At 38.7% G+C, this 26380-nt stretch overlaps 4 protein-coding genes and 1 long non-coding RNA gene across 6 annotated transcripts; 4 read left to right on the top strand and 1 right to left on the bottom strand.

Annotated features, from left to right (window-relative positions):
- Nucleotides 1–4805: 4805 nt before the first annotated feature.
- On the top strand, nucleotides 4806–11481 carry LOC133675766 (N6-adenosine-methyltransferase non-catalytic subunit MTB-like). 2 transcript variants are annotated; one of them, XM_062097240.1, is made up of 7 exons: nucleotides 4806–5025; nucleotides 5391–8091; nucleotides 8373–8456; nucleotides 8665–8769; nucleotides 8885–8993; nucleotides 9291–9442; nucleotides 9671–11481. In XM_062097240.1, the coding sequence occupies exons 2-7, from the start codon at nucleotides 5407–5409 to the stop codon at nucleotides 10109–10111; spliced, it is 3576 nt and encodes a 1191-aa protein (XP_061953224.1). In that variant the 5' UTR covers nucleotides 4806–5025; nucleotides 5391–5406; the 3' UTR covers nucleotides 10112–11481. The 2 variants fall into 2 exon arrangements, with proteins under 2 accessions (XP_061953224.1, XP_061953223.1); XM_062097239.1 differs by having other exon boundaries at nucleotides 5388–8091.
- Nucleotides 10702–14077, bottom strand: LOC133675768 (sec-independent protein translocase protein TATB, chloroplastic-like). Its single transcript, XM_062097243.1, has 6 exons — nucleotides 13679–14077; nucleotides 13454–13575; nucleotides 12923–12982; nucleotides 12669–12828; nucleotides 11177–11329; nucleotides 10702–11080 (listed from the first exon to the last, which is right to left on the bottom strand). The coding sequence occupies exons 1-6, from the start codon at nucleotides 13902–13904 to the stop codon at nucleotides 11022–11024; spliced, it is 780 nt and encodes a 259-aa protein (XP_061953227.1). The 5' UTR covers nucleotides 13905–14077; the 3' UTR covers nucleotides 10702–11021.
- A 352-nt stretch (nucleotides 14078–14429) lies between these two features.
- Nucleotides 14430–15739, top strand: LOC133675767 (serine acetyltransferase 5-like). The gene is made up of 2 exons (XM_062097241.1): nucleotides 14430–14986; nucleotides 15072–15739. Exons 1-2 carry the CDS (start codon nucleotides 14597–14599, stop codon nucleotides 15561–15563), a joined length of 882 nt encoding a protein of 293 aa, XP_061953225.1. The 5' UTR covers nucleotides 14430–14596; the 3' UTR covers nucleotides 15564–15739.
- A 5418-nt stretch (nucleotides 15740–21157) lies between these two features.
- Nucleotides 21158–21857, top strand: LOC133675090 (uncharacterized). Its single transcript, XR_009835342.1, has 2 exons — nucleotides 21158–21242; nucleotides 21320–21857. It is a non-coding gene; the product is annotated as an uncharacterized LOC133675090 (long non-coding RNA).
- A 925-nt stretch (nucleotides 21858–22782) lies between these two features.
- LOC133675030 (silicon efflux transporter LSI2-like) lies at nucleotides 22783–26361 on the top strand. Its single transcript, XM_062096295.1, has 4 exons — nucleotides 22783–23212; nucleotides 23560–24913; nucleotides 25018–25207; nucleotides 25977–26361. The coding sequence occupies exons 2-4, from the start codon at nucleotides 23726–23728 to the stop codon at nucleotides 26237–26239; spliced, it is 1641 nt and encodes a 546-aa protein (XP_061952279.1). The 5' UTR covers nucleotides 22783–23212; nucleotides 23560–23725; the 3' UTR covers nucleotides 26240–26361.
- The last annotated feature ends 19 nt before the right edge of the window (nucleotides 26362–26380 follow it).

Here is a 26380-nt window from a genome sequence, read left to right as displayed (position 1 = left end):
AAATAAAATTCTTTCCACTTTTAATCCTTTTGTTCTAACAGTACATTAAAAGTCATTCTCTAATAATAAAAAAAAGCCTTACACAAGAGTTACCTTCGACGAGTGTAGTTTTTGTAAGCAAAAAAGGTCATTGGAAGACTTAGTGTCCTAAATTGAGATAACATAATCAAGCTTGGCAACCAATCATAATCTAATGCTCATAGACCACCTTAGAGCTATAAACTATCACACCACAATACTGCAACAATAATTTCATTAGGTCTTTTAACCAATCCTAGCACTTCGGCTGAGCAATTTCAAATGTTTTTTTCCTTACAACCACAAGCTATGTCTGTTTCTTCTTCCATAAGTCAATTGCTTCATAGTTCTTCAATTATGTCACATTTTGAATGAGTTTTAGATTCTGATGCTTCACATCATATGTCTCCAGATTCTTCATCTTTTGTTTTTGTGTCCCTTTCGCTTTCTATTTCTATCATGACTGCTGATGACATTTTATGCTCTTAGCAAATGTTGGTTTTGTTGTCACACCTCACTTGTCTCTCCCTAACATTTATCTTATTTCGTAACTCACATTGAATATTGTTTTTATTGGACAATTATGTGATTCTAGTGATTATTTAATAATTTTTTTCTTTTCTTTTTGTCATGTATAAGATCTGCAGTCTCAAAAGCTGATTGTGACAGACTTTAGAAAGAAAAGACTATATATTATGGATGAGTGAAAAGTGTCAATTACTACTACTGCTGCTACTGGTGTTGATTTGTTCTCTTTTTGTTTGAGTTATTCTTTTAGTTTTGTTTATGGTATTCTTGTTTAGGTCATATTTTGTCTTTTTGTTTAAGGTTTTAGACATCCACATGAGCCTTAAAAAATTTATAAACTTGTGATATTTTTTATTATAGTGGATGTAAACTAACAAAATTTTTCATTTTACCTTTCAATTAAAGTATCTATATTCCTTCCTCTTCATTTGATTTTATTCATTATGATATATGGGGACCTTTTCCTGTTGCCACAAAAAAAGGGTCTCGATATTATATTTCTTTTATTCACGATCACACTTATTATTGTTGGGTTTGTTTAATGAAACATCGTTCTGAATTCTTTGAGATATATATAACATTTTGAACTCTTGTCAAAACTCAACATTATGCTGTTATCAAATGTGTTACGTGTGATTTGGGTGGAGGTCATGCCTCTAATAAATTTTGTGAGTTGTTTGTCTAGGATGGGACCATTCACCAAACTTCATGTATAGATACTCTTGAGCAAAATAGCGTTGCTAAAAGAAAATATAATCACATTGTTGAAACTGTTTGTTCTTTCTTGTTCTCTGAATCTGTTCCTAATGTGTTTTGGGAAGAGGTTATCTTTATTGCTACATGTTTGATTAATACAATTTTTTCTTCTCATATTTCATGTGTTTTCTCCTTTTGAAAAGTTGTATAGGCATGCCCTTGACTATTTATTCTTTGGAGTTTTTTGTTGTACTTGTTTTATTTTGTCCTCTTGTAGAACACAATAAATTTTCCTCTCGATATGCTATTTGTGTCTTTCTTGATTATGATGAAGGTAGAAAGGTGTATCATTGTTTTGATCCAATAACTTAGAAACTTTATATGTCTCATCATATTGTCTTTCTCAATCACATACCTTTCCTTTATATTCCATCCACCATTCATAGCTTGACTAGATCTTATCTTATTCATATAGTTTTTTTTATGAGGATTCTGATAGTTTATCATCTTTGGTTCCTTATACTCTATATACCTCTTCTCATGTTCGACTAATTCGTGTTAATCATTCTACAGGTACCAACACTTTACTCTCAAGTACACCTAAAGCTCTCTCTTATTTTATAGTCCCTCAAGCTCCATCTGGGATCTTACTTTATATCGTATTATTATTGTAAGCTTGATATATCTCACTATTACTTGTCTAGATATTGCATTTGTTGTTCATGTTGTTGGCCAATTTCTTGCTTCTCTTACTACCATTCATTGGGCAATTGTTCTTTGTATTTTACAATATCTTATGGGTACTGTCTCTTGAAGTCTTTTAATTTCATTCACTTCTTCCTTGTAGTTGCGTGCATACTCTGATGTTGATTATGACAATGATCCCACATATCGTAAATCTTTTACTGGTTTCTATATCTTTTTAGGTGATTCTCTTATTTCTTAAAAGAGTAAGAAATAATTTATTATTTCTCAATCTTTAACCAAAACAGAATATCGTGCTATGACATCTACTATCAAAGAGATTGTTTAGTTACATTGGTTAGTTGCAGATATAAGAGTTTCTTTTTCTCATCTTATTCTCATGTATTATGACAAACCAGAGTTCTATTTAGATTGCTGACAACTAGTTTTTTCATGAACAAACTAAGCACATTAAGATCGATTCTCGTCTTACTCGTCATCATCTCAAGCCTGACACCATTACTTTGCCTTTTGTTTATTCTTCTTTATAGATTGTAGATTTCTTTACCAAGTCACATTTTATTTCCTGCTTTTGTTTTCTAGTTAGCAAACTTTCGATGCTTATAGCTGCCGTATTTTAAGGGGAGATGCTAAGAAAAATAGAGTTATTTTGTTTTATTTATTAAGGGTTGTCATAACCTAATTTTTTTAATTTAAAAATAAATAAATAATAAGATAAAAAATGAATGAATAAAAAATATTTGAGAATTGGGTTAAAACAATACAAATTTGAAGTTTGAGGATTGAATTATAATTTGGGAGTTAATTTGGTCAAAAATTGAAAGAATTGGATGTATAGGGACTTAATTGAACTTGAAATTGTTTAGTTAGTGAAATTAGAGACTCAATTGTTAAATGTCAGAAGTTTAGAGGGCAAATTCAAAATAGTCATTTCGGGTGAAAACGATGTCATTTTCAACGCATACTGTTCATCATCTCCTCACCCTGAAGACCAATTCAACATGAAGAAATGGCACTAAAATCAAACCACGTCTCCTATCTACGATCTTGTTTTCCAGATCGATTAATAATCTTGCAAGAGCAAGACTATCAACGGCTTCATTTACGGGCAGAAATGGCACCAAACTCGAACCATGTCTTCTGCCTATGATCCCGTTTCTAGATCGATTAACAGTCCTGCAAGAGCAGGACTCTTAACGACTTCACTTTCTCTGGCCTTATAAAAGGCCAAAGAAAGATGAGTAGGGGGGACTAGGAAGGAAAAAATAGATAGAGAATATAGAGAGAGAGACCGAAGAGCAAAAAAGACAGGGAAGAACTAGAAAAGGGAACGAACCAAGGGACGGAGAGAAAACCGAGAGAACCCAAGGGGAAGGAAACATAGGTAGAAATCCAGGGGAGAGCAAGAAAAAAAACAATTAGAAAAAGAAGAACCACACAGAATCAAAGACCATTAAGAACCGGCATCACCATCGTCTTCATTCCTTCAACTCAAGAACTAGGGCGACAAAATATAAAACTAGAAGCAAAGACAAACCAATAGAAAAACACCAGCAAACGAAAACGCAGAGACAAGAACCGGCATTGACCATCGTCTTCACAGTCAACTAAGTAAGTTTTTTTTGTCTTTTCCTGCTTTGCCTCCTTCTTCATTTTAATTCACATTGGACTGTTCAAGTGAATTTTAATTCACTGGACACTGTAGTAAGACGCGTGAATTAGCACACACATGCTGTTTTGCCCAACCGGGTCACTGGCTTGGGCAATGATCGAGCTAGGTCGTCTAGGTCCAGCCTAGCCCTCACAGGCTGGCTTAGACCCAGTCCCAAAAAAAAATTCCAAAAAGAATCATGGATCCTTTTGAATTTATTTGTAGGTCTATCATATTTTTTTTTAGGTATTTCACTGTATAATTAATCTATGATTTTTTACTGTGAAATGCAAATCTAGTGTATGATATGTTTTTTTCTTAGAGAAAAACAAACAAGCAAAAATATACATGCACTGATTTAAAATTATTTTATTGGTTTATTCACTAACGTTAGAGTCAGGAATATCATACGTTTTGTTTTTTTGGCTACGTAATATTTACCAACGCTGAAGTTGGAAGTATCCGTAATTGAATATTCACTAACACTAGAGTTAGGAATATTACAATCAAACTATCATAGCATAAACTAACAACTTTTATTAATTTAAGACAAAACCAGCAATTCAGCCTGCCTCAGGCAGAACATTTAAGGGATGATAATATCTTCCCTTTCACGTAACCGGTCTCGTATCATAGAATCTCTATTGATCAATTAGAGTTTTTAATGACTATAATACTATGTGACAACATCTTAAACAAGACCTTTCTATATCAAAGAACAAGATGCTAGAATGTGTTCTTTTTAATGAATTTTTTTAGGACTGTCACGGTGTTGGATGCGAAAGAGTAGAATAATTTTTTTTTTTTTTTAGTTTATTCTATATATAATTTCTTTCTATTTAAGTTAAATTTATTCTTTCATATTATTGTGATTATGCATATCAATAAAACCATTTTTTTTTTGTATTTTTTGTAATTGTTTAAGAATGTGGAAAGCAGGGAAAGCATGGAGAGAGTTGTATGCGCGCTCGGGGGGTGGATAAGGATATTCTTCTTCTACTGAAACAGGCAAATGCAATTAATTGATTGCTCATCAATATTATCATAATGCTTTCGTTGACTATATATAATACCAGAAATAATTAATCAAAAACAAGCAAGCTGTATCCACTATGGGCTTTAGTAAAACAAAGGAAGGCCCATTAAAACTCTTATGAAGCCTCTTTAAAAACTGCCCGGCCCATAGATACCGACGTCAAACAAAGTTGGGAGTCGTGGCAAATCCATCTTCTGTTCTCCATCGCCACCTCCAGCTCCAGCTAAAGGAGGAAAAACCCTATTTCTTTCTCCTTTCTTTTTTCTGTTGAAATCTCAATCTCAGAGAAAGAGAGAGAAGGTAGGATAGGGTTTAGGGTGGTTTCTATGTCTATTACACCAATGAATCAATTACTTCAACAAAATCACTAAACCTTCATTCAATTCATCAGGTACTTACTTCTTTAACCCAAATTAACTCTGAATTGTCGGATTTTCCTCTTCATCCATTCATTGCAATGCTCCTCTTTTTTTTTTTTTTTGTATTTTTAAGCTCTGTTTCGATTTGAATAAACATTATTTATTCTCACTTAGAAAAATCTTTTCTTTTTTATAATAGGTTAAACCCTGATTTTTTTTTTTTATTATTAGTATTATTGAACCTCCTTGACTTGGCTTGGCCGCTTCTTGCCATTCGTTACTACTAGAGATTGTTTGTTTCTGTTGAGTGAACTATTCACATTGCTACTGTTGACTTGAATCTCAAAGTTCAATCTTTTAATTTCCCTGTTATTTTTTATGGTTTATTCTTCAGTAGCTTTTTTTTTATTTCCATGGAGTCGCCGCCTGAACGTTCTAGTCGTAGTTATGCGAAACGGGATGCAGAAGATAGCTCAGATGTCAAGAGTGATAGGGGTGGGGATGATGACGAGTGGGATGGAAGTGATAAGAGGAAACACAGGTCAACCAAGTCTAGGAAGTCCACCTCTGGGGATGATGCTGAAGGATTTGATGGCAGTGGGAGAAGGAGAAGTTCTACTGGGGACAGGAGTGATTCTCGTAAGAGGGGCGGTGGCTGCAGCAGCGCTGTGTCTATCAAAGCAGGCAGTGATGAAGACGATTACGAGACAAGAAAAGACACGCGCTCCAAGCAATTGAAGAAAAAGCAAGATGAAAGTAGTTTGGAAAAGTTGAGCAGTTGGTATCAGGATGGAGAATTAGACAACAAGCAGGGTGGAGGAGACAAGTCTGTGAGTAAAGGCCATGTTCAGCCTGATGAAAGCGAGAGAAGAAAATTGACATCGAAGATCTCAAAGCATGAGGGTTCCCGTACTGCAATTAAAAGTAAAGAAGAAAGATCCTATGATGGAGAGAATGAGAAGGCACTAGATAGAGATACTAGATATTCAGAAAGGAAGGATAACAGCCGAGAGAAAGGTCACAGTTCTGCTGAGGCAGGGAAAAACTCGAGGAGAAGGGGTGATGAATCTGACTCCAACAGGAAAGCTGAAGAAACTCTTTCTGAGAAGCCTGGTCCCAGAATTGGAAAGGTGTCTGATTCCAAGTACGAGTCTAAAGAAAGAAGTGCCAGAAACGAACCCAGCGAGAGCAAAAGCAGAGGTTTGGATTCAAACAGTGAAAAGGGCGTCAAAACTAGCAACAGAGATGACAGAAGAGTCGAGGCAGAGAGGGAGAAGTATAAGAGTAAAGGCAGGTCAGAAACTGCTGAAGAGGATAATAGGGCCAGTCCTCTTACCCGTGAAGATAGATCAGGTCGGGAGACAATTGAGAAGCACCGAGAGCAGAGAACTCCCACCAGAAGAGATGTTGCTGAAAGCCATGAAAGGTCCTCCAATGCAGAAGAAGATGGTAACACTTGGACTAGAGATAAAGGTGCAAGAGAGGTAGGGCGCTCTAACAGGTCCAAGACTCCTGAGAGAGGCATTAGGCGTCATCAAGATTTGCAACAATCTGAAATAGAGTATGAAAGAAATGTTGACATGAGACGGAAGGATCAAGAAAAGGATGGCTACAGGGATGACAGATCAAAAGGCAGGGATGACAGCTGGAATGACAGGAATAGGGACAGGGAAAGTTCCAAAGAGAACTGGAAAAGAAGGCAGTCCTCTGGGAATGATAGAGAGCCTAAAGACGGGGACATTGCTTATGATCGTAGCAAAGACTGGGAGCCAAGACATGGTCGTGAAAGGAATGACAATGAAAGACCTCATGGTCGAAGCAGGGGTGAAGCTGTGAAAACCTCATCGAATTTTGGCATTTCAAATGATAATTACGATGTGATAGAGGTCCCTCTTGATCATGGACGACCAGAGTCCAGATCCAACTTTGCTAGGAGGATTGAGGCCAATCAGCAATCTGATGGAAGATCAGCACCAAACACAGAAGAGTGGGCATATATGCAAGATGAAAGGGCAAGAAGGAATGACTCACCTTTTGTTGGAGACTCAAAGGAAAAGTACATGGATGATGATGCACCTATGCGAGATCTGAGTTCTTGGAGGGATGACATTGAGTACCATGGAGGGAAAGGAAGAGGCCAGAAAGGGGCCATGCCCAGTCACGGCGGTGGCGGTCAAAGTTCGAGCAGTGGTTCACAGCCTCCATATGGAAACCAGGATTCAGGCTCCTTTGGCAGAGGTCCTCTACAGGGATTAAAAGGGAGCAGAGTAGGGAGAGGAGGAAGGGTGAGGCCTGCTGGGAGGGATAATCAACAAGTTGGACTCCCATTGCCTTTAATGGGATCACCTTTTGGGCATCTTGGAATGCCACATCCGGGAGCACTTCAGCCACTTGCTCCTAGTATGTCACCTGCTCCAGGTCCTCCAATTAGTCCAGGTGTCTTCATTCCACCATTTTCTCCACCAGTTGTTTGGGCTGGCGCCCGAGGTGTGGAGATGAATATGCTAGGTGTCCCCCCTGTTCTCTCTGCTGTTCCTCCTGGGCCAGCAGCCCCAAGATTTTCCCCTAACATGGGAACTCCTCCATCAAACCCTGCTATCTTTTTTAATCAAGCAGGACCTGGAAGGGGAGTGCCTCCGAGCATATCTGGTCCTGGTTTTAATGCTTCTGGACCAGTAGGACGAGGAACACCACCAGATAAAAGTGCTGGGGGTTGGGTTCCTCCTAGAAATAATGGTCCTCCAGGCAAAGCCCCTTCAAGAGGAGAACAGAATGATTACTCGCAAAATTTTGTTGATACTGGTATGCGACCCCAGAACTTTATCAGAGAGCTGGAGCTGACCAGTGTTGTAGAGGATTACCCCAAGCTTAGGGAGCTTATACAGAAAAAGGATGAGATTGTGGCTAAATCTGCTTCTCCTCCCATGTACATGAAATGCGACCTGCATGAGTTTGAGCTGTCTCCAGAGTTCTTTGGAACCAAGTTTGATGTTATTTTGGTGGACCCTCCATGGGAGGAATATGTTCACCGAGCCCCTGGTGTTGCTGACCATATGGAGTATTGGACATATGAAGAAATACTAAATCTTAAGATTGAGGTATTCTGTTTCCACTCTTTTCATTGCAGTTGCCTTTCCATAGAAAATGAGTTGTATTTTCATATCCTTGATTAAGTATTAATTGTTCTACTTGCTAAAGAGTAATCACATGCCATTAAAGCACAGTTGGAGTGCAAAGGTTATTCATGTTGGCATCCAGGGCCATCAGTTGCTAATGTACAAAGTGTAGATATGAGCTACATGTTCTTTTGTAATAGATGATATATTTCCTGTTTCTCTTGACTTATCTAAAGCTTTTTTTTTCCTCCGTGTGATTACAGGCAATAGCTGATACACCTTCTTTTATCTTCCTCTGGGTGGGTGATGGTGTTGGTCTTGAGCAAGGCCGACAATGTTTAAAGAAGGTATTAATTAAGCCATTAGATTTAGAATCTGACAATATCTTACCCTTTTATTTTCTTCTGCCACTCATATATGCTCTGTACAATCAGTTGTAACTTCAGATTTATAATTTTACAATAGCTTGGTTTTTTCTTTTTGGCTTCGCCCATATCATCTGCTGTAAAGTCATTCATATTTTATACTTTTTAAGTCAGTTTTTCAATACCGCAGTGGGGATTTCGGAGATGTGAGGATATTTGTTGGGTGAAGACCAACAAAAGCAATGCAACTCCAGGGCTGCGACATGATTCTCATACTTTGTTTCAGCATTCAAAGGTTGGTATTTGATTTTTCTTCTGCTTTGTAAAAGTGGGCAGCTTTCCCTGAGTTCGACACACAAGTGCATTTGTTTTTATCCTTGACTGTTTATTGCCTTGTCCTTGAAATGAAGGAACACTGCTTGATGGGCATAAGAGGAACAGTTCGTCGCAGCACAGATGGTCACATAATCCATGCTAACATCGATACTGATGTAATTATTGCTGAGGAACCTCCATACGGTCAGTATAATTCCTTGTTGGAATTCTTGGCTCTGGTTTGTCTTAGTCCATTTAAACTCATAACTTTCTGGTTTACTGCTATTTGTCTGTCTTTTATCACATTATAGTAAAGGCTTTAGTAATGCACGCATTCATTCCTCATTTTTTGTTCTTATTTCATTTGTAATAATACCTGACATAAATGACATTTACTATACTTCCTTCAATTGGAACTTTACAGGACTGTTGTAAATCATCACCTTGAACAGGTGGACACTGTGAGCCTTATTAGTGTTTTTTACGCTATTGGAATTGCAGGTTCAACTCAAAAGCCTGAAGACATGTATCGGATAATTGAGCATTTCTCTCTAGGCCGCAGAAGGCTTGAGCTATTTGGTGAAGATCACAATATTCGGTCTGGGTGGCTGACTGTTGGTAAAGGATTATCTTCATCAAATTTTAATTCTGAGGTACAATATCTTTCAAACACATGATTACTTCTAATGCAACACTCATTTGCCCTTCACGTGGACTAACTTAGTGAAGCTGACCAACAACCTAAGATTTCACTTGTGCAATGGAATAGCAATTTTGAATATTATGACTTATCTGATACTTGTTTAATAAACATGAGGACTTTGTTCATGCTTGTCATTCTAGTCCTCTTGGTTTGCTAACCTAGATTTGGTAACTTTCAGGCATACATCAAGAATTTTTCTGACAAGGATGGCAAAGTTTGGCAAGGTGGGGGTGGAAGAAATCCTCCTGCCGAGGCACCTCATCTTGTTGTGACTACTCCTGATATAGAGGCTCTACGTCCCAAGTCACCAATGAAGAACCAGCAGCAGCAGCAGCAATCAGTATCTATTTCTCTGACAGCAGCCAATTCCTCCAACAGAAGGCCCGCAGGAAATTATTCTCCCCAGAATCCAAGCACTTTCGGTTTAAATCAAGAGGCCACTAGCTCCAACCCTTCAACTCCAGCCCCTTGGGCATCATCACCAATGGAGGGCTATAGAGGACGAGAAGGCGGGAATATGCCTTCTGAGGACAAGGTTTTTGATATGTATGGTTATAATGGGCAGGCAAATGCAGATTATCTAGATTTTGAATCTCACAGGCCTATGAATTTGTTGTAAAGAAACACTTGGGCATAAATTTGCCCTGTCTGGCGCCTGTATTTTTTCCCAGCTAATTCGCTAAGTATAAATGGAAAAGAAAGTATCCGGTCTTTTTTTTAAAAAAAAAATATATCCATATCAGCAGCAATAAAGGGGACAGGAATGGATGTCAAGTAATTGGAATGGATCATAATAAATTGAGCTTTCAAGTCTTATAAACTTCACAAGAAGTCGTACAACAGTGTAATATTTCTTAGTATTTTGGCCAAAAATAGGTTAAAAGGATGTTGTTGCAGATAGAAGAGCTTCTGTGAGGATGCCGCAATAATTTAATACTTTTCCACCAATTTATTCTCTTGTGCAGAGTTGAGCAGCATGATACAGGAGCGAATGTTCTTGAATCGATTAGCCGCAGGTTCTGATTTGCAATTGCATTCCATGCTACTATAGAAGTGAGACCGCATTTTTGAGAAAGGCATAACGCGGATCAACTTGTGGAGCATCAGATCAAAGGGAATCTTTTGTTTGATAGCATGCCCATCTAGCTTTGAAGAGGCCGAGTGCCCCTCCATCACTTGAGATTGTCAATGGCCTATGGAGTCTCTCTCTTTAAAAGAAACATCACATCGTTGCAGAACAACGTGACCTGATTCTTTCCCAAAGCTTGAGTAACACCAAAAAAAAAAAAAACATATTTTACAACAGATTCCAGAAATCCTAGACTTGTCAATTGTCAAAAAGGTCCTCTTTATATAGAATTTCTAAAGGCTACTACTCTCTTGCGGTTTCACTCTGCCACCCACAAAAGAAAAGGTATAGAGTTCCATTGCCCTCTTTCGCGGACACCTGATTAATATTTGTGCTTAGGTAGTCTCCTGTCCGACTTCAAATAATGGACAGCTGTAGCAGTTCTTCTCCATTGTGTTTCCTATGAGTTTTGTGCTTCATTTTCCAGCTTTTCTGGAGGAGGCATTGCTTTGGTAGTCTCTGATGCCAGTTCATACACGAGATGTTAAGACATTTAGAGAGTGGGAAAGATAGACAGAGGAGACGAGAACAGATTTATTGGGAAGAATGTCTAACCTTGTGGCTGAGGCTGAGCTTGAGGTTCCAACTGACTTTCTGCTGGGGGGGTGGGCTGCCCCTGTTGTTTGGCAGCGGATGCTTTTAGCTGCTCTTCTGTGATTTTCAAGTACTCTTCACTGGTATACGACTTGTTTGGGGATGGAGCACCATCTAATTTTTTATCAACAAAAAACAATGTTTCATCAATTGTTAAGTGAAGCCACCGTTACTTGCTATAGGAAAACAGAACCCACAATATCTTGTAGTGAATTTAAATTTATTCAATCATGAAAATAACCACAACTTGAGTTGATTAAAAGCAACATCTAAAGCTATTCAGACCAGACTCACAAAGCAACCATGGTTATTCCCATCAAATAAAGTGCATAATCAGCTTTGGAGCACAGTTGTTAGGCCCAATCCGGGAATTGACTTGAAAATGAGCCTAGATCACTGGGTCAACCCAATAGGTCAATGACGTACTACATTAAAAATAATTTACCACGATGAATTAGAACATGCCTCAATTTCAACACGATTTTTAATTAATCCAAAAAACAAATAACAATTTAAAAACTTACAAGTTCAAATTAACAAACATAATATAAATATGCAAAATACAAATCAAATTTAAAGTCTCAAATATCTAAATGACAACAATCACAATCCATAATTCAAAAAACACACGTTCCTTCACTTTTGGATATAAATTAGTTGAATAAACATATCAAGTTCTTGGGTATCAGGAGGAAAATTTTTTTGGCATATAGTTCAACCAACCAGATTTGAAATAGGTTTGGCCGAGTTACCTGGATCACTAAAAACCTAGTTGAATCAAATAGGTTTTGCCAGGTCAAAAGTCTTGACTGATTCAACTAGCAACCTAGCTCGGGTTAGGCTCTAGTCCCGGGATTTTTAGGTCAACCCACAGGGCCGAGACAGTTTTTACAATTATGCATTGAAGGAAGGTTTTAAATGATCACTTATTTTGACGCGAGACATGGATTCTTAAACCTCAGGCAATTACAAGGTTTCAGCTGCTGGTTCAAGGAAATAAGTTTGCTTCTACTCTTCAAAAAAAGATTGAAATGTTCAGATATGATTGATAAACTCTAAGAAGAAAACTGTCAAATCCCATGAAAACTGTTATGGAGGCGTGTCATTTGATAATTTGATTGAAAATATTGATCTATTTTATAACTTTCTATTTTGAAAAATCCTTCATTTTTAGTTTATAGCAATTAGCAACTGTCAGTGAACATACCGACTTTCGTAAGAGTTTACATATGCTAAAATAATAGCATCTGTAACAGCTAACTACCACCAACAACTCATGCTCTAAAGACTCTAGCTAAGAGATCCAAAAGTTCAGTGATGAATAAGCTTCTAGTAAATGTCAATTTACTAATTAACAGACAACTACGAATCACAAGAAATCAAATATCACCATCTGATATCATTAATGCTATTGCAGGAAAATAGAAACTATTACTGAAAGAAGATCACTCACTGGGGTCGGCCACTGTTGTAGAAATATTGGTGCTGCCAGCTGATGAAGGGGTTGAGGCAGTGTTTGTTATCTTGGAGTCATATGTGTTTTGTGTTTGATTTGAAATTTCATCAAGCCCAATCTCTCGCTCAAGGGTGCTCTTGAATTCCCTTGACACCTCCTACATTAAATATAAATGGTAGAATCAATTATATAGAATTACACAAATAATTGGCCAAAACAATTCCGTTGGACATAAGGTTTTAAGGACCAACCTGGAGTTCTTTAATTGTGGGTTGAAATGCACGCAAAGTTTTCCCTAGATTGCGTGCAACCTGCATTTAGACAATCCAATGGAGACATCACAACTCTTTTTTTTTTTCAGACAACAGGAAAATTAATAAAACATGCACTCTGATACTTAGTATTTAATTGCTACAGAGACACAAAAGGCAATAGAGAGTCGTCAAGATGCCCGGAAAGGGTTCTAAATTCAGTTCTTAATGTTGCACTAAACAATCTACAAATTTATGGCAAATAAAAAAGCGTAGGTTTTCAATTTTATTGCCTTTATATGCAAATTGCATAGAGCTCAAAAACGTAGGTAACTAATAATCACAACCCTAGTCTCCTAGAATTGTTAAAACAGTATGGTAAGCACAATTTATTCATATGCAAAAAAGATTTAACAAAAGAAACAAAATGATGCGTGTCTCGTGTTGCATTAACCCTTTTAGCAGTACCAGACTATTTGCTACAGAAAATATTTAGAAAGGGCAAAGCACCACTTAGGTGATTCAACAAACCTCAGCAAGACCTTTGGGGCCAAAAACTAGCAAAGCCACCACACCAATAACCAGAGCCTCAGGAGCTCCAACACCAAACAATGATGCATGAATCACCTTGCCCTTACACCTTCGTTTCCTCTCTGTATCACCACCACATTTCATCAAGAAAACAAGTAAGCAGGACCAAATGAGCCCATTTGAAACCTAAATGAACCAGACCCAGATTAAAAAAAAAGACAATACCTTTACGAAGAAATCTTGGAGGAGTTGAAATATCCAGATGCTTTAAACCACTGCATTGAGAGAAAGGACCAAGACCCGGTAGAGCAATCGATGTAGAGAGACCAAATTGAGATGCTTTATGATAAGGAATGAAGGAAGAGGAGGGGCGAGGGTAAAGAGCTGATTTTGTGCTTGTTGAAGTCGAACATAAGGGTGCTGAGTTCGAAATTAGGGATGCCATTACCATGAGGAGTTTTTATGGGATTCTTTTAAAGAGGGTTTTAGTCATATGTGCATTATCTATCCTGAGAGGAAGGAAACTGTGACTGTAGATAGTCTGTTCTTCTTACGTTCCACAATCACCAGGCCTTCCTTTTGACATTTGCTGTTAGGAATTGCGTTTCTGCCTGGATTTTAAAAGTGCGTCGAGTAAAATAATAATAATATATTAATAATACTCTTTTTAGTGCTGATATTAAAAATAAAAGGAATCAAATCTAATTTTCTTGTGGTGGCTTCTGGCTAGGCCGGTTTGCGTCCAAGTCCGGGCCCACCATTGGGAATCTAGAGCTAGCCCAAAAGCCCATGATTTCATTGTCCAAATCTTGGGTTTCACCTGCAGTTCTTTGGAAACGTTTTGGGTTGCGACCCAAAATCGAAAGAGTGTTTTGGACCTGGTCTCTCACCCTTACCCTTAGTTTTAAATTAATTTTTTATATAATAATATAAAAAAATATATTACTTTTAACTAAAAAATATTTTTAAAAATAACATCATCATCATCCGGCTAACTGTGGATGGTATTTGTCAGGTATTTGTGATTTTTTAAAGCAGGCCAGCAAACATTTCCACACCCTTTTTTTTTTCCCCTTCACGCAGTCGATTTCAGAACTGATTTTTCCGAAAACGACAGCTCCTCCTCCGCCACCAACAACCAAGATGCCAACTGGAGAGCTCCGCTACCCATCGCCGCCACCAGTAAATTCCACCACCACGGTGGACGTCGAAGCGGGCTTGGTGTGGGCCCAGATAAAAGCAGAAGCGAGGCGCGACGCGGAGTCAGAGCCAGCTTTGGCCAGCTACCTGTATTCGACAATCCTGTCTCACTCGTCTTTGGAGAGGTCGCTCGCCTTTCATTTAGGGAACAAGCTCTGCTCTTCAACGCTTCTCTCAACTCTCTTGTACGATCTCTTCCTCAACACTTTCACTTCAGACCCTTGTCTTCGCGCTGCTGCTGTTGCTGATCTTCGCGCAGCACGTGTTCGTGACCCTGCTTGCGTTTCTTTCTCTCACTGCCTCCTCAATTACAAAGGTTTCTTGGCTTGCCAGGTAAAAAATTATCCTAACTATTCTTGATAATCATACTGTTTTACATTTATTTTTAATTGATTTTCTCGTTTTATGATTTTGTCAGGCTCATCGAGTTGCTCACAAGTTGTGGACTCAGTCTCGTAGGCCATTGGCGTTGGCTTTACACTCTCGAGTCTCTGATGTTTTTGCCGTTGATATACACCCAGCAGCAAAGATTGGCAAAGGTATACTTTTTGATCATGCAACTGGGGTGGTCATTGGTGAAACAGCAGTGGTTGGGAACAATGTCTCCATTTTGCATCATGTTACGCTAGGAGGAACAGGGAAAGCCTCTGGGGATCGCCACCCCAAAATCGGTGACGGAGTGTTGATTGGAGCTGGTGCCACCATTTTGGGGAATGTAAAGATTGGGGAAGGAGCAAAGATCGGAGCAGGTTCAGTAGTGCTAATTGATGTGCCCCCTCGAACCACTGCAGTTGGAAATCCTGCAAGGTTAGTGGGAGGAAAGGAAAAACCAGCTAAGCATGAGGAATGCCCTGGAGAATCCATGGATCATACTTCATTTATCTCTGACTGGTCAGATTATATTATTTGATTGGTTTTGTTCTATACTTGTCTCTTGTTTATGACATTTGCTACTTTATAAATAATGCTCCTTATCCGGTTGGTTTTGATATGTTGATGCTCAGCATGATATGCCTCCTTGTCTGTAGTTGTGCGTGTTTGTATTGGACAGCGAACTATAATGAAGAACCTTGTCAAATTTTTTTATTTTTTATCTTTTGAGCTCTTCCATCATTTTGCGTGGTTTTAGATTATCTATGATATATCCAGATTCAGTAACAACTAGTTGCGGGGCTCATTTTGTAACCATTTTATTCTTAAGTAACTATAGAACTGCAGTAACTATTGAACTGCAGTACCAACTAGTCAAAGGGATTGAAGAGGCACTCTATTCTTATAGAGTTCGCGATGGATTGAGGAAAGAGGTTTCGGTGCTGCTTTGTAAGGTTATTGAGTTGCCTGAGGTGTATATTGGTGCTAACAGATGGCATTCCATTCCTAACAAGAGGTTTCTTCTGTGACCATGAAGATTTACAAGGAGAAATTTTTTAGGTAAGACGGAAAGCGTTTCCAACAGTATTTGGAAGATGCGAGAGCCGGGAAAGCTAAGATTGTGGCAGGTGTTCCACATGAGATCATTCATTCTTTGAATGATTATGATGGTGGAGAAGTGGCAGAGCTGTGGTGGACGAGGATGGTTGATGATTTATTGCAGAGAGTGAGGTTGAAAAACTGTTTGGCTGTTTGTGATGTGTTGTGAATTTCAGAGAAAAAAAGGATTGCCAACCCTGTTGCTTATCAATTGAGTCTGTCACAACTACATTATATACAAGATTATTTTCCTATATTGTGCTAAGCTAATTCTGGAATAAGAGTTACAATAGGAATACATATCTTTGACAACATATGTTTCCTAATACATTACGTAAACATGAGATTTTATTGATTCTTTCTTAACACTCCCCCTCAAGTTGGAGAATGGATGTCAAGAACTCCCAACTTGCGAATCATGGTGGAGAAGCTCTCTTTTCCCAATGGTTTAGTGAAGACATCTGCAAGCTGTTCTGCTGAAGTAACAAATTCAGTCGTGATTGAACCATCCTGTATTTTGTCCCGAATGAAGTGACAATCCATTTCTATATGTCTGGTTCTTTCATGGAAAACTGGATTAGCTGCTATGTGTAAAGCTGCTTTGTTATCGCAGTGCAGTAATGCTGGTTTTGGGTGCAATATCTGTAGGTCTTTCAACAATGATCGTAACCAAGATAACTCACAGCATGTACATGTCATAGCTCCGTATTCGGCTTCTGCTGAGGAGAGTGACACTGTTTTCTGTCTTTTCGTCCGCCAAGAAACAAGCGAAGAACCCAAAAAAACACAATAACCTGTAGTTGATCTTCGAGTCATTAGGCAACCAGCCCAATCTGAATCACAAAAAGCTCGCAGAGACATACCATTTTGAGAAGAGAATAACAAACCCTGACCTGGAGCACCTTTCAAGTAACACAACACACGCAAGACAACCTCCATGTGCAGTTTGCGTGGGGCATGCATAAACCGACTTAGCACATGTACATAATACATGATATCCGGTCGTGTAATAGTCAAGTAGATTAGGCGCCCCACAAGTCTTCTATACTGAGATGGATCTTTAAGTAAGTCACCTGCATCAGAGAGTTTTGTGTTTTGTTCCATAGGAAAATTCACGGGTTTAGCACCCAAAACCCCACTATCCTTCAGAATTTCCAAAGCGTATTTCCGTTGTGAGATAGAAATACCTTTTTTTGATCGAGAGACCTCAATGCCCAGAAAATACTTCAAATCACCCAAATCCTTAATGCGAAAACGACTATGCAAAAAGTTATTGAGAGTGGATATAGCCTTAAGGTCATTACCTGTGATGAGAATGTCGTCAACATATATCAATAATGCGGTAAAAGATTTACCATTCCAACATGTGAACAATGAATAATCTGCTTTAGACTGAACATATCCGGCAATTTTAATAACTGCAGAGAATTTAGCAAACCATTGGCGAGACGCTTGCTTTAATCCATACAACGACTTGTTGAGGCGACATACCAAGTTCTCCCCCTGTCGCTAAAGACCAGGAGGTAGACACATATAAATTTCTTCATGAAGATCACCATGAAGGAAAGCATTGTGTACATCTAGCTGATGGAGGGACCAATTCTGTGCTGCTGCTAAAGCCAATAAACAGCGGACGATAATCATTTTGGCAGTAGGAGAGAATGTGTCATGGAAATCAATACCTTCTAGCTGTGTGTAACCCTTGGCCACTAACCGAGCTTTATGACGCTCAATGGTGCCATCTGAATGGCGTTTGATTTTGTATATCCAGCGACATCTAATGGCAGTCTTGCCAGGAGGGAGAGATGTGAGGGACCAAGTCTGGTTAGCTTCCAATGCTGCGAGCTCGGATTGCATGGCATTATGCCATTGTGGAAGGGAGGCAGCTTCAGTGTATGAGCGAGGCTCAATGTCCTGACTAATGGTGGCAACAAAAGACCTGTGTTATGGTGAGTAGCGGTGATAAGAAAGGAAATTATAAAGAGGATACCTTGTACCTGTGGTGGGACTGGACGATGAAGGCAGCGTTGGTTTGGGAGATGTTACTTGGTTGCAAACATAATCACGCAAAGCACGGGGAGGGCAGTGATGCCGCTGGGAACGACGCAGAGGCTGCACAGGAAGGATATGTGGTGACAGGGGCACATTGGAGGGAGATGACGAAGGGACTGGAGTGGAAGACGCTGAAGAGGGGACTGGGAAGTCTGCTGAAGGAAGATCGGAGATGGAAAGGGGAATGACTGGTGTGGCAGCTGTGGATTCAGTTGATGGTATGAAAGGTGCAGGAACAGTAGAGGGTAATTGATAGGGAAAAATGTGTTCATGAAAGATAATGTCATGGCTGGTGAGAAATATATGGGTGGTAAGGTTGTAGAGTTTATAAGCTTTTTGGCCGACTGGGTACCCGAGAAAAACACAACGTGCAGCTCGAGGAACAAATTTATGTGTAGCGTGCACTTCAGTAGCATATGCAAGGCAACCAAAAACTTTGAGATGGGAGTAATTTGGAACCTTGTTGTAAAGTTTTTCAAAGGGGTTTTATGGGAAAGAAGTGGTGTGGGCAAACGATTGATTAAATGGACAGCAATAAGAACGCATTCTGCCCAAAAATGCAAGGGGAGGTGAGCTTGAAAACGAAGAGCACGTGCAGACTCAAGGATATGACGATGTTTAAGCTCGACGACCCCATTTTGTTGGGGCGTATAAACGCAAGAGTGTTGATAAGTTGTGCCATGTTGGCGGAAAAAATTCTGCATAGAAAAAAATTCCCCCCATTATCGACGCGAATATTTGCGATGGATGCATTAAATTGAGTTTTGACGAAGGAAAAGAAATTGATGAGTAAATTTTGTGTTTCATATTTGCGATGCATAAAAAATACCCATGTAAATCGAGAGTAATCATCCACAATTGTCAAAAAATATTTAGCACCAGAAAGAGAAGGAATTTTATAAGGCCCCCAAATATCGCAATGAATTAATTCAAATGGTCGAATAGAGGAAATTGAACTAGCAGAAAAAGGAAGACGACATTGTTTTGAAAGTGCACAAATATCACAAGCGTCTTGAAATTTAAAAGGAAAATTGAGTAAAGTTTTTGCCATAAAATGTAATCTAGAGGAAGATAAATGCCCTAATCGGCGATGCCACAAATTAGTGGAGGAGATGACATGAGAACGAGATGATTAGGTAGCAATGGCAGCAGATGCAGAGGGTTGGTATTTTGGTGCTGGTGGTGTTGGTGGTGTTGATGCTAATGCAACCAAGTAATAAAGTCCGCCTCGTTGTTTACCCAAACCAATTGTCGTCTTCGTCGCCAAGTCCTGTAAAACACACCAATAGGGAAAAAAAGGTTACTGAACAATTAAGTCCTCTTGTAATTCGACTTATAGACATCAAATCCACCTTAAAAGATGGCACACCAAGCACATTTTTTAGAGAAATAACAGAATTCAAATGTAAAGTCCCAATAGACGTAATTGGAGCATGTTCTCCACTCAACATAATAACTGGTGGCAAAATAGTGTTCTGCCGACTATCGACAAGCAGATTCGGAGAAGAAGTGATATGGTCAGTGGCACCACTATCGAGAATCAATCGACTTGGCATAATAACTGGTGTTTGTAACAAACCTGGAGTGGTGGCTGCAGCATTGGCTTGAGGAACAGTGGTTTGAGCATTTCCGGTATTGTTCATGATAGACAATATTTGCTGGAACTGTAAATCAGAGAGTCCATTCATCACTAAATGCTTCTCTTCCATCATGGGACCTTCCTTGATGTAATTAGCTGAAGGTTGTGCAGGTTTGTTGTACTGTTGACAACTTCCAGACTTGTTGAATCTACTGGCTTTGTGCTTTGGGTGACTTGGTGGATATCCATGTAATTTCCAACATGTATCTCACACATGATGATCACTGTCACAGTATGTGCAGTGCAGTGGCTTACGATTAAAAGAATTGGAGCGGGAGGAAACCCCTTGACCTGATCGAAAAGCCAGAGTTGTGGGTGCATTTCGTTGAACCACCATGGCTGCGGTTTCTGTTGCATCATGTGTATCACCTAAGCTGCATTGCTTTTCTTCTTGAACAATGGAAGCATAAGCCTGACAAACATCAGGTAAAGGATTCAACAGTAAAATCTGCCCCCGAATTGCCTTGTAAGATTCATTTAATCCCATGAGAAATTGCATCAATTGTCGTCGCTTATGATCTGCTCCACAAGAGCAAACAATTCCGTTATAAGATCCCAATTCATCCCACAATCCTTTCAGCTTTGTATAATATGCCGCAACTGTCATCTGAGCTTGAGAAACACAAGCTATGTCTCTCTCAAACTGAAAAATACGAGGAGCGTCCGCTGTTTATTGGGATCTTATAACGATCTCGAAGATCCTCCCAAACTTCTTGTGCTGTAGTCGAATATATAACACTGTCGGCAAGTTCTGGTGTAATTGAGTTGAGAATCCATGATAAAATCATGTCATTGCATCTTTTTCATAAAGCATGATCGTCCGGTTGGTTGGTGGCTGATGGTATTTGTACTGTCCCATCTATAAATCCCAATTTATTTTTAGCATTTAAAGAGATTGTCATAGATCTGCACCAAGTAGAGTAGTTATCACCATTGAGAGGTTTGGAAACAAGCACCAATCCCGGATGATCGGAATGGTAGAGAAAAAAAGGATCAAAGGCATTATTCCTGCCTTCTTTAGAAAATTGCTCACGTTCCATGGTAGTGAACAATTGGCAAAAAATTGAAGCAGAAGTTTGAGGCAGAGGCAGAGGAAGAAAAAGAGAAGGAGAGCTAGGGTAAACCGAGCTCTGATACCATGTGAACTTCAGAGAAAAAAAAGGATTGCCAACCCTGTTGCTTATCAATTGAGTCTGTCACAACTACATTATATACAAGATTATTTTCCTATATTGTGCTAAGCTAATTCTGGAATAAGAGTTACAATAGAAATACATATCTTTGACAGCATATGTTTCCTAATACATTACGTAAACATGAGATTTTATTGATTCTTTCTTAACATGTGTCTGGTAGCATGTTTGGGTCTCCAACGGAGGTTTGTGTGGCGCTTGGTGTGTTGGTATCAGAGTTGAGTGAAGAGCCATGGTAGGGTAAGCTTATTAGGAGAATATAATTAATTTCTTTCCATGTGCTCTTGAAGAGAACATGTTTTTCTTTTGCAGGTTTAATGAAGATTACTAATCCTCGCCGAGCCCTCTTTTTAATTGATATGCCATATCTGAATTCAAAATGTCTTGGATTAAGGGCATATTCTTTGCAATTCAGCAAGACATCCCGTATATTGGCATGGTGTTCGCAAATTGCAATCCAGAAAGACTTCTGATACTGTAAAGAAAGAAAAAGAACATTCGATTGATCGAATTGACTCAAATAGAAATCCGTGGGCCAAAAAGAGTGGCAGTCCCAGCATTAATTGAAGAAACATATATAGAATCGGATCATTGCCCCCACGTACTCCAGAATTGAATCACTGATAGTGTTTGTGATGCAGTCTGTGATCTTCCTTGTGCAGGGGTCTTGCTGCTTGGCATTTCTTGCGTACGAAAGATGAAATCTTCTGCGGAGCTGTTTCTGTACATGGGTGTCATTGTCACGCATGCTTGCACCTTGTCTATTATTATTGCAAATGAGCTTTCGTTCCCAGCATTAGTTTTGATTAATACTAATAAACTATTTCTCAAAATTGTCGAATTCATTAAATTAACTCTCTTAAGAAGTCTCCTTCTTTCCTTTGAAAATGAAAGGCGAGGCAAACTCGACACTCAGCCGGCACCCCCTCGCATGGACCGTCCCCGGACTCAACTCCCCTGATCATGGAGTTGCAACTCTAATAAACAAAGAGTCAATAATGGTGGCTCTAATTACGTATCGTGGCCATTCAATACATATAAAGGTCCCGAGTCATCTGCATACAAACTTCATCGTATGATCACTTGACAATATATATATATATATATATATATATATATATATATATATATATATATATATATATATATATATAAAACATGTATCGCTAAAAAAAGCCAAGATGAGATAAACATTAAACAATGGCAGGTGACAGAAAATATTTTTTAACTGGTCCAGAAAGAAATGAGAATGGACAGGAAACGTTTCCATGACGTGTTACCGGGTGAGAATTGTTTGGACTTTGCTCGTTATCTGCTTGGATTGCCCGCGAAGGGAAAATGAAGAACGCAAGCAGGATCTAGATTCATTAAAAGGCAATGAATCCGGTGGTTAAGCAGTAATATCTTAAATTAAAAATATTTGTCATCCAATGATTCCATGACAAAGAAGCGCTTAATAAATTCAAAAGAGTTGGATATAACAGTGCGAGCAAAAGCAAATCGAAAATACTATTAAAGACTGCAAAACAATATCCAGCGCATGAATGAGGACATGATCGTCGTCCATAGCTACATGTCCTGTACCTGAAAAATCAATCATCAAGCAACTAAATTAAAAAAAAGTTTGAGCAAGAAAATTAAAAGCTTTGTATTTCTTTGAAAAGATCTTAAAGGTAAAAGATTTTAATGTATATCATCACAAAACAAATATAATTAATTCTATTTCATATAAGAAGAACTGGAAATGAAATTAAATCATCGATGACACAAAACGTATTAAAAACATACAAAGAAAAAACTCAAGGGACTGTTCCAATCGACAGTCCCATGAGTATGCAATAGCCAACCCAGCTATGGTTTTCAAGCAAACCATGGCATGAATTTTTTTTTTTAAAAAAAAAAAAACTCCATGAACAGTGTTTTTACTGCATTATTTAGCTTTTTTGTTAATGCATTGTCCTCTTGACACGTTGCCATGACGTGTTACCGGGTGTCTCTCTCAGGAAACCAATTCTCTTGCCAGACAGCTAGCTAGTGTGTGATTCACTGATCCGTTTCACTTCTCTTCGTTAACTGATAAAAAGCCTTCCATAAAACAAACCCTGTCCACCCCATTACCAAAAAGTAGTTTTTTAACGCATAGATCACGCTGCTGGAATAGTAACTCCATTCACTGCAGATTCTTAGCATTCCCTTTTTGTTCAGGTGAGATAATGTTTCTTTCCTTGCTTTTAACATCATGATGTTTGTTTTCTGTTTCATTTTTTATATAAAAAGTTTCTGGATTCAGCTTTGTTAATTGAAATGGTTTGAGCAACCGTCCAAGTTTGCTGGGTCATGTACCAGTACACTGACATTATCGTTTCTTCTAAACATGAAGAATGATTCTGTTTTGGTTTACATTTTTGTCATTCAATTCCTATGTGCACCCAGACTCTTGTTCTATTGCGTACTATGTTGTTTGAGATCCAACTTCGATCAATCTTCAATGACATGGACTTTAATTGGATATTTCTTTAGACCCTTTTTGAGTTCTGTGATTTTGCTTTCAGCGCTGGATCTTCAAGCTTTAATAGAATCCTCCTGGTTTTCACTTCTGGCGCTTCGTTTTTGGCAAGAAAATGGTGTGCTATCAAATGGATTTTCTTGAATTATAAAATTTTAAGCCTTTGGAGATTGAGAAAAGATTAGGAATTGAATCTCATCGAAACTGCAAACATGGCTATGGCTCCTACAGTGAAAGTAGTTCTAGGCTCAATCGCTTTTGCAATTTTCTGGGTACTGGCAGTTTTCCCTTCTATCCCTTTTCTACCAGTTGGAAGAACTGCAGGTTCCCTCCTGGGAGCTATGCTGATGGTTGTGTTTCGAGTCCTAACCCCAGATCAAGCATTTGCTGCAATTGATCTGCCAATCCTTGGTCTTCTCTTTGGGACAATGGTTGTCAGTGTTTATCTTGAGAGAGCAGATATGTTCAAATACTTAGGTAAGTTGCTCTCCTGGAAAAGCAAGGGAGCCAAGGACCTGCTTTGTCGAATTTCTGTGATTTCTGCCATTTCAAGTGCTCTTTTCACTAACGACACCTCTTGTGTGGTTTTGACTGAATTTATATTGAAAATTACAAGGCAACATAATCTCCCACCTCATCCTTTCCTACTTGCCCTTGCCTCAAGTGCAAATATTGGGTCTTCTGCCACTCCAATTGGCAATCCTCAAAACCTGGTTATAGCTGTTCAGAGTAAGATTGCTTTTGGGAGTTTTGTTTTCGGAATTCTACCGGCTATGCTCGTGGGAGTTGTTGTGAATATTCTGATCCTTATGTGCATGTACTGGAAGTTGTTATCTTCTGCTCAGAAGGATGAAGAAGATGCAACTGCAGAGGTTGTTGCAGATGGCGATGTCATTTCTCATCGTTTTTCACCTGCCACCATGTCACATCTTACATCTTTAAATTCTCTAGAATGGAATTCTAGACTAGAATCAGTGAACATGCAAAGTTCTCCCAATATGAGTGGTCAATTAAACCATGTTGAGACTCTTAGAAACCGAATAAATTCAACTGAGAACGAAATCCACAGTGACTCTTTTAGTGTATACGAGTCTGCAAGAAATTCGAGTGCATCAAAAGAGATAACAAATGATGCTTCTTCCCAGAAAAGAGACGAAACTGTCTCTTCAAGGAGGATAGAGTCAATGGATAGATCGAGAGATTTATCATCAATGCAGTTTTCATCAGGAGACTTTGCCACAAAATGGAAAAGGATGCTGTGGAAATCATGTGTTTACCTTGTTACCATAGGCATGTTGATTGCATTTTTTTTGGGTCTGAATATGTCATGGACTGCACTTACTGCTGCTCTTGCTCTTGTGGTTCTTGATTTCAAGGATGCTCAACCATGCTTTGAGAAGGTGACTTCTACTATCGTTGTGCTCTTTTTTCTCCATGTTATTAATGGATTTGTTTGATGTCTTGAAGAGCCTGTAGTAATCCAAGTTGGTTCGTCTTTGACCAGGTCTCGTATTCCCTTTTAATTTTCTTTTGTGGAATGTTTATCACGGTTGATGGCCTTAACAAAACTGGAATTCCAAGTGCTCTGTGGGACTTCATGGAGCCTTATGCACGCATAGATCATGCTGCTGGAATAGTAATTCTTGCCCTTGTCATACTTGTGCTGTCAAATTTTGCTTCAAATGTACCAACTGGTATGTTGATGTTCCTGCCACTTGAAACTCTGGTTTTTTAATTTGAACCAAAGAATTCTGCTTCTTGGTTAGCTGTTTGAAACTTTTTTTGGTAGCTCTTTTGTTGGATGAGTAATATACTTAGCTGCAATTCCTTCCAACTAAGAGGACCTTTTTCAACATTTTTGTGCATTTAATAGTGAACTGACTTTTGTATGACGCATTATGGTAGCTAGGTTCTATAACAAATAGAAAAACAAACCTTAAACTGGGATACTAATTATTTCAATGCTGAGCGGCCCTCAATCTAGCATAGTGGTGCCAAATACCATTGGAGACACCTCCAATAAGCAGCTAAATGCATCTTGTTTTCAAAAGATTAGCTCGTCTAACAAAAGTTCCTATGGAATCTCTATTAGTAAATTGGAAAGAATAAGGCCTCAAGATGTGGTGGAACACTGGAATTGTTTAAGAGCACGAAATGGTCAATAATGACCCTTTGAAACTGCATTTCTTTTCCTAATATGTCTTGTGAGATTTGCCAATGCTTAAGTTTGTATTTGCAACATTGTTGGCTTTTCTGTATATTGACCGGTTCTACTTCATGCATAATACAATACCTGCATTTGTAGAGTGATTAGCAAGATGGTCCCTCACAAGGCTAAAACAAAATTTTCTTTTGGCAAGTTTTGAAAATTTGCTAAAATAATATTTTTAGTTGCAGCATTTTAACAAACCAATTTGGAGTAGCTTTATAGTTGCTTATCATTGAACCTGTTTATATTGTTAGTTCTCTTGCTTGGAGGACGGGTAGCAGCCTCAGCAGCTGCAATTTCAGCTGCTGATGAGAAGAAGGCCTGGCTCATCTTAGCTTGGGCGAGCACAGTATCTGGGAACCTTTCACTATTGGGATCAGCTGCCAACTTGATAGTCTGTGAGCAAGCTCATCGCGCCCCACACTTTGGTTACAGCTTATCTTTTTGGAAGCACCTTAAATTCGGAGTTCCATCTACTATTATTATTACTGCCATTGGTTTAATACTTATTAGATGATACTTGTGTTTTTAAGCTAGAACAGTCCATATTTCATTTACAGTTTTTTGGCACCAAAGATAATAGACCCCGGGTGTATCAAATTGGGTGTTCTTAAGAAATGTGGATCCGTATTTCTTTCATTTAACATGTATCAGCTCA

The sequence above is a fragment of the Populus nigra genome, chromosome 16 (assembly GCF_951802175.1).
Source record: "Populus nigra chromosome 16, ddPopNigr1.1, whole genome shotgun sequence".
Lineage (NCBI taxonomy): Eukaryota > Viridiplantae > Streptophyta > Magnoliopsida > Malpighiales > Salicaceae > Populus > Populus nigra.
The sequence above is the reverse complement of the archived record's forward strand: the minus strand, read 5'-3'. Positions and strand labels throughout refer to the sequence as shown.

Coding starts and splice junctions, on each gene's coding strand:
- LOC133675030 (XM_062096295.1), top strand. CDS start 23,726: ATGGCTATGGCTCCTACAGTGAAAGTAGTTCTAGGCTCAATCGCTTTT. Junction 24,914..25,017: donor CTCAACCATGCTTTGAGAAG/GTGACTTCTACT, acceptor GTCTTTGACCAG/GTCTCGTATTCCCTTTTAAT. Junction 25,208..25,976: donor TGCTTCAAATGTACCAACTG/GTATGTTGATGT, acceptor TTATATTGTTAG/TTCTCTTGCTTGGAGGACGG.
- LOC133675767 (XM_062097241.1), top strand. CDS start 14,597: ATGCCAACTGGAGAGCTCCGCTACCCATCGCCGCCACCAGTAAATTCC. Junction 14,987..15,071: donor AAGGTTTCTTGGCTTGCCAG/GTAAAAAATTAT, acceptor TGATTTTGTCAG/GCTCATCGAGTTGCTCACAA.
- LOC133675768 (XM_062097243.1), bottom strand. CDS start 13,904: ATGGTAATGGCATCCCTAATTTCGAACTCAGCACCCTTATGTTCGACT. Junction 13,576..13,678: donor TCCAAGATTTCTTCGTAAAG/GTATTGTCTTTT, acceptor GTGGTGATACAG/AGAGGAAACGAAGGTGTAAG. Junction 12,983..13,453: donor GCCCCAAAGGTCTTGCTGAG/GTTTGTTGAATC, acceptor GTCTAAATGCAG/GTTGCACGCAATCTAGGGAA.
- LOC133675766 (XM_062097240.1), top strand. CDS start 5,407: ATGGAGTCGCCGCCTGAACGTTCTAGTCGTAGTTATGCGAAACGGGAT. Junction 8,092..8,372: donor TACTAAATCTTAAGATTGAG/GTATTCTGTTTC, acceptor GTGTGATTACAG/GCAATAGCTGATACACCTTC. Junction 8,457..8,664: donor GCCGACAATGTTTAAAGAAG/GTATTAATTAAG, acceptor TCAATACCGCAG/TGGGGATTTCGGAGATGTGA.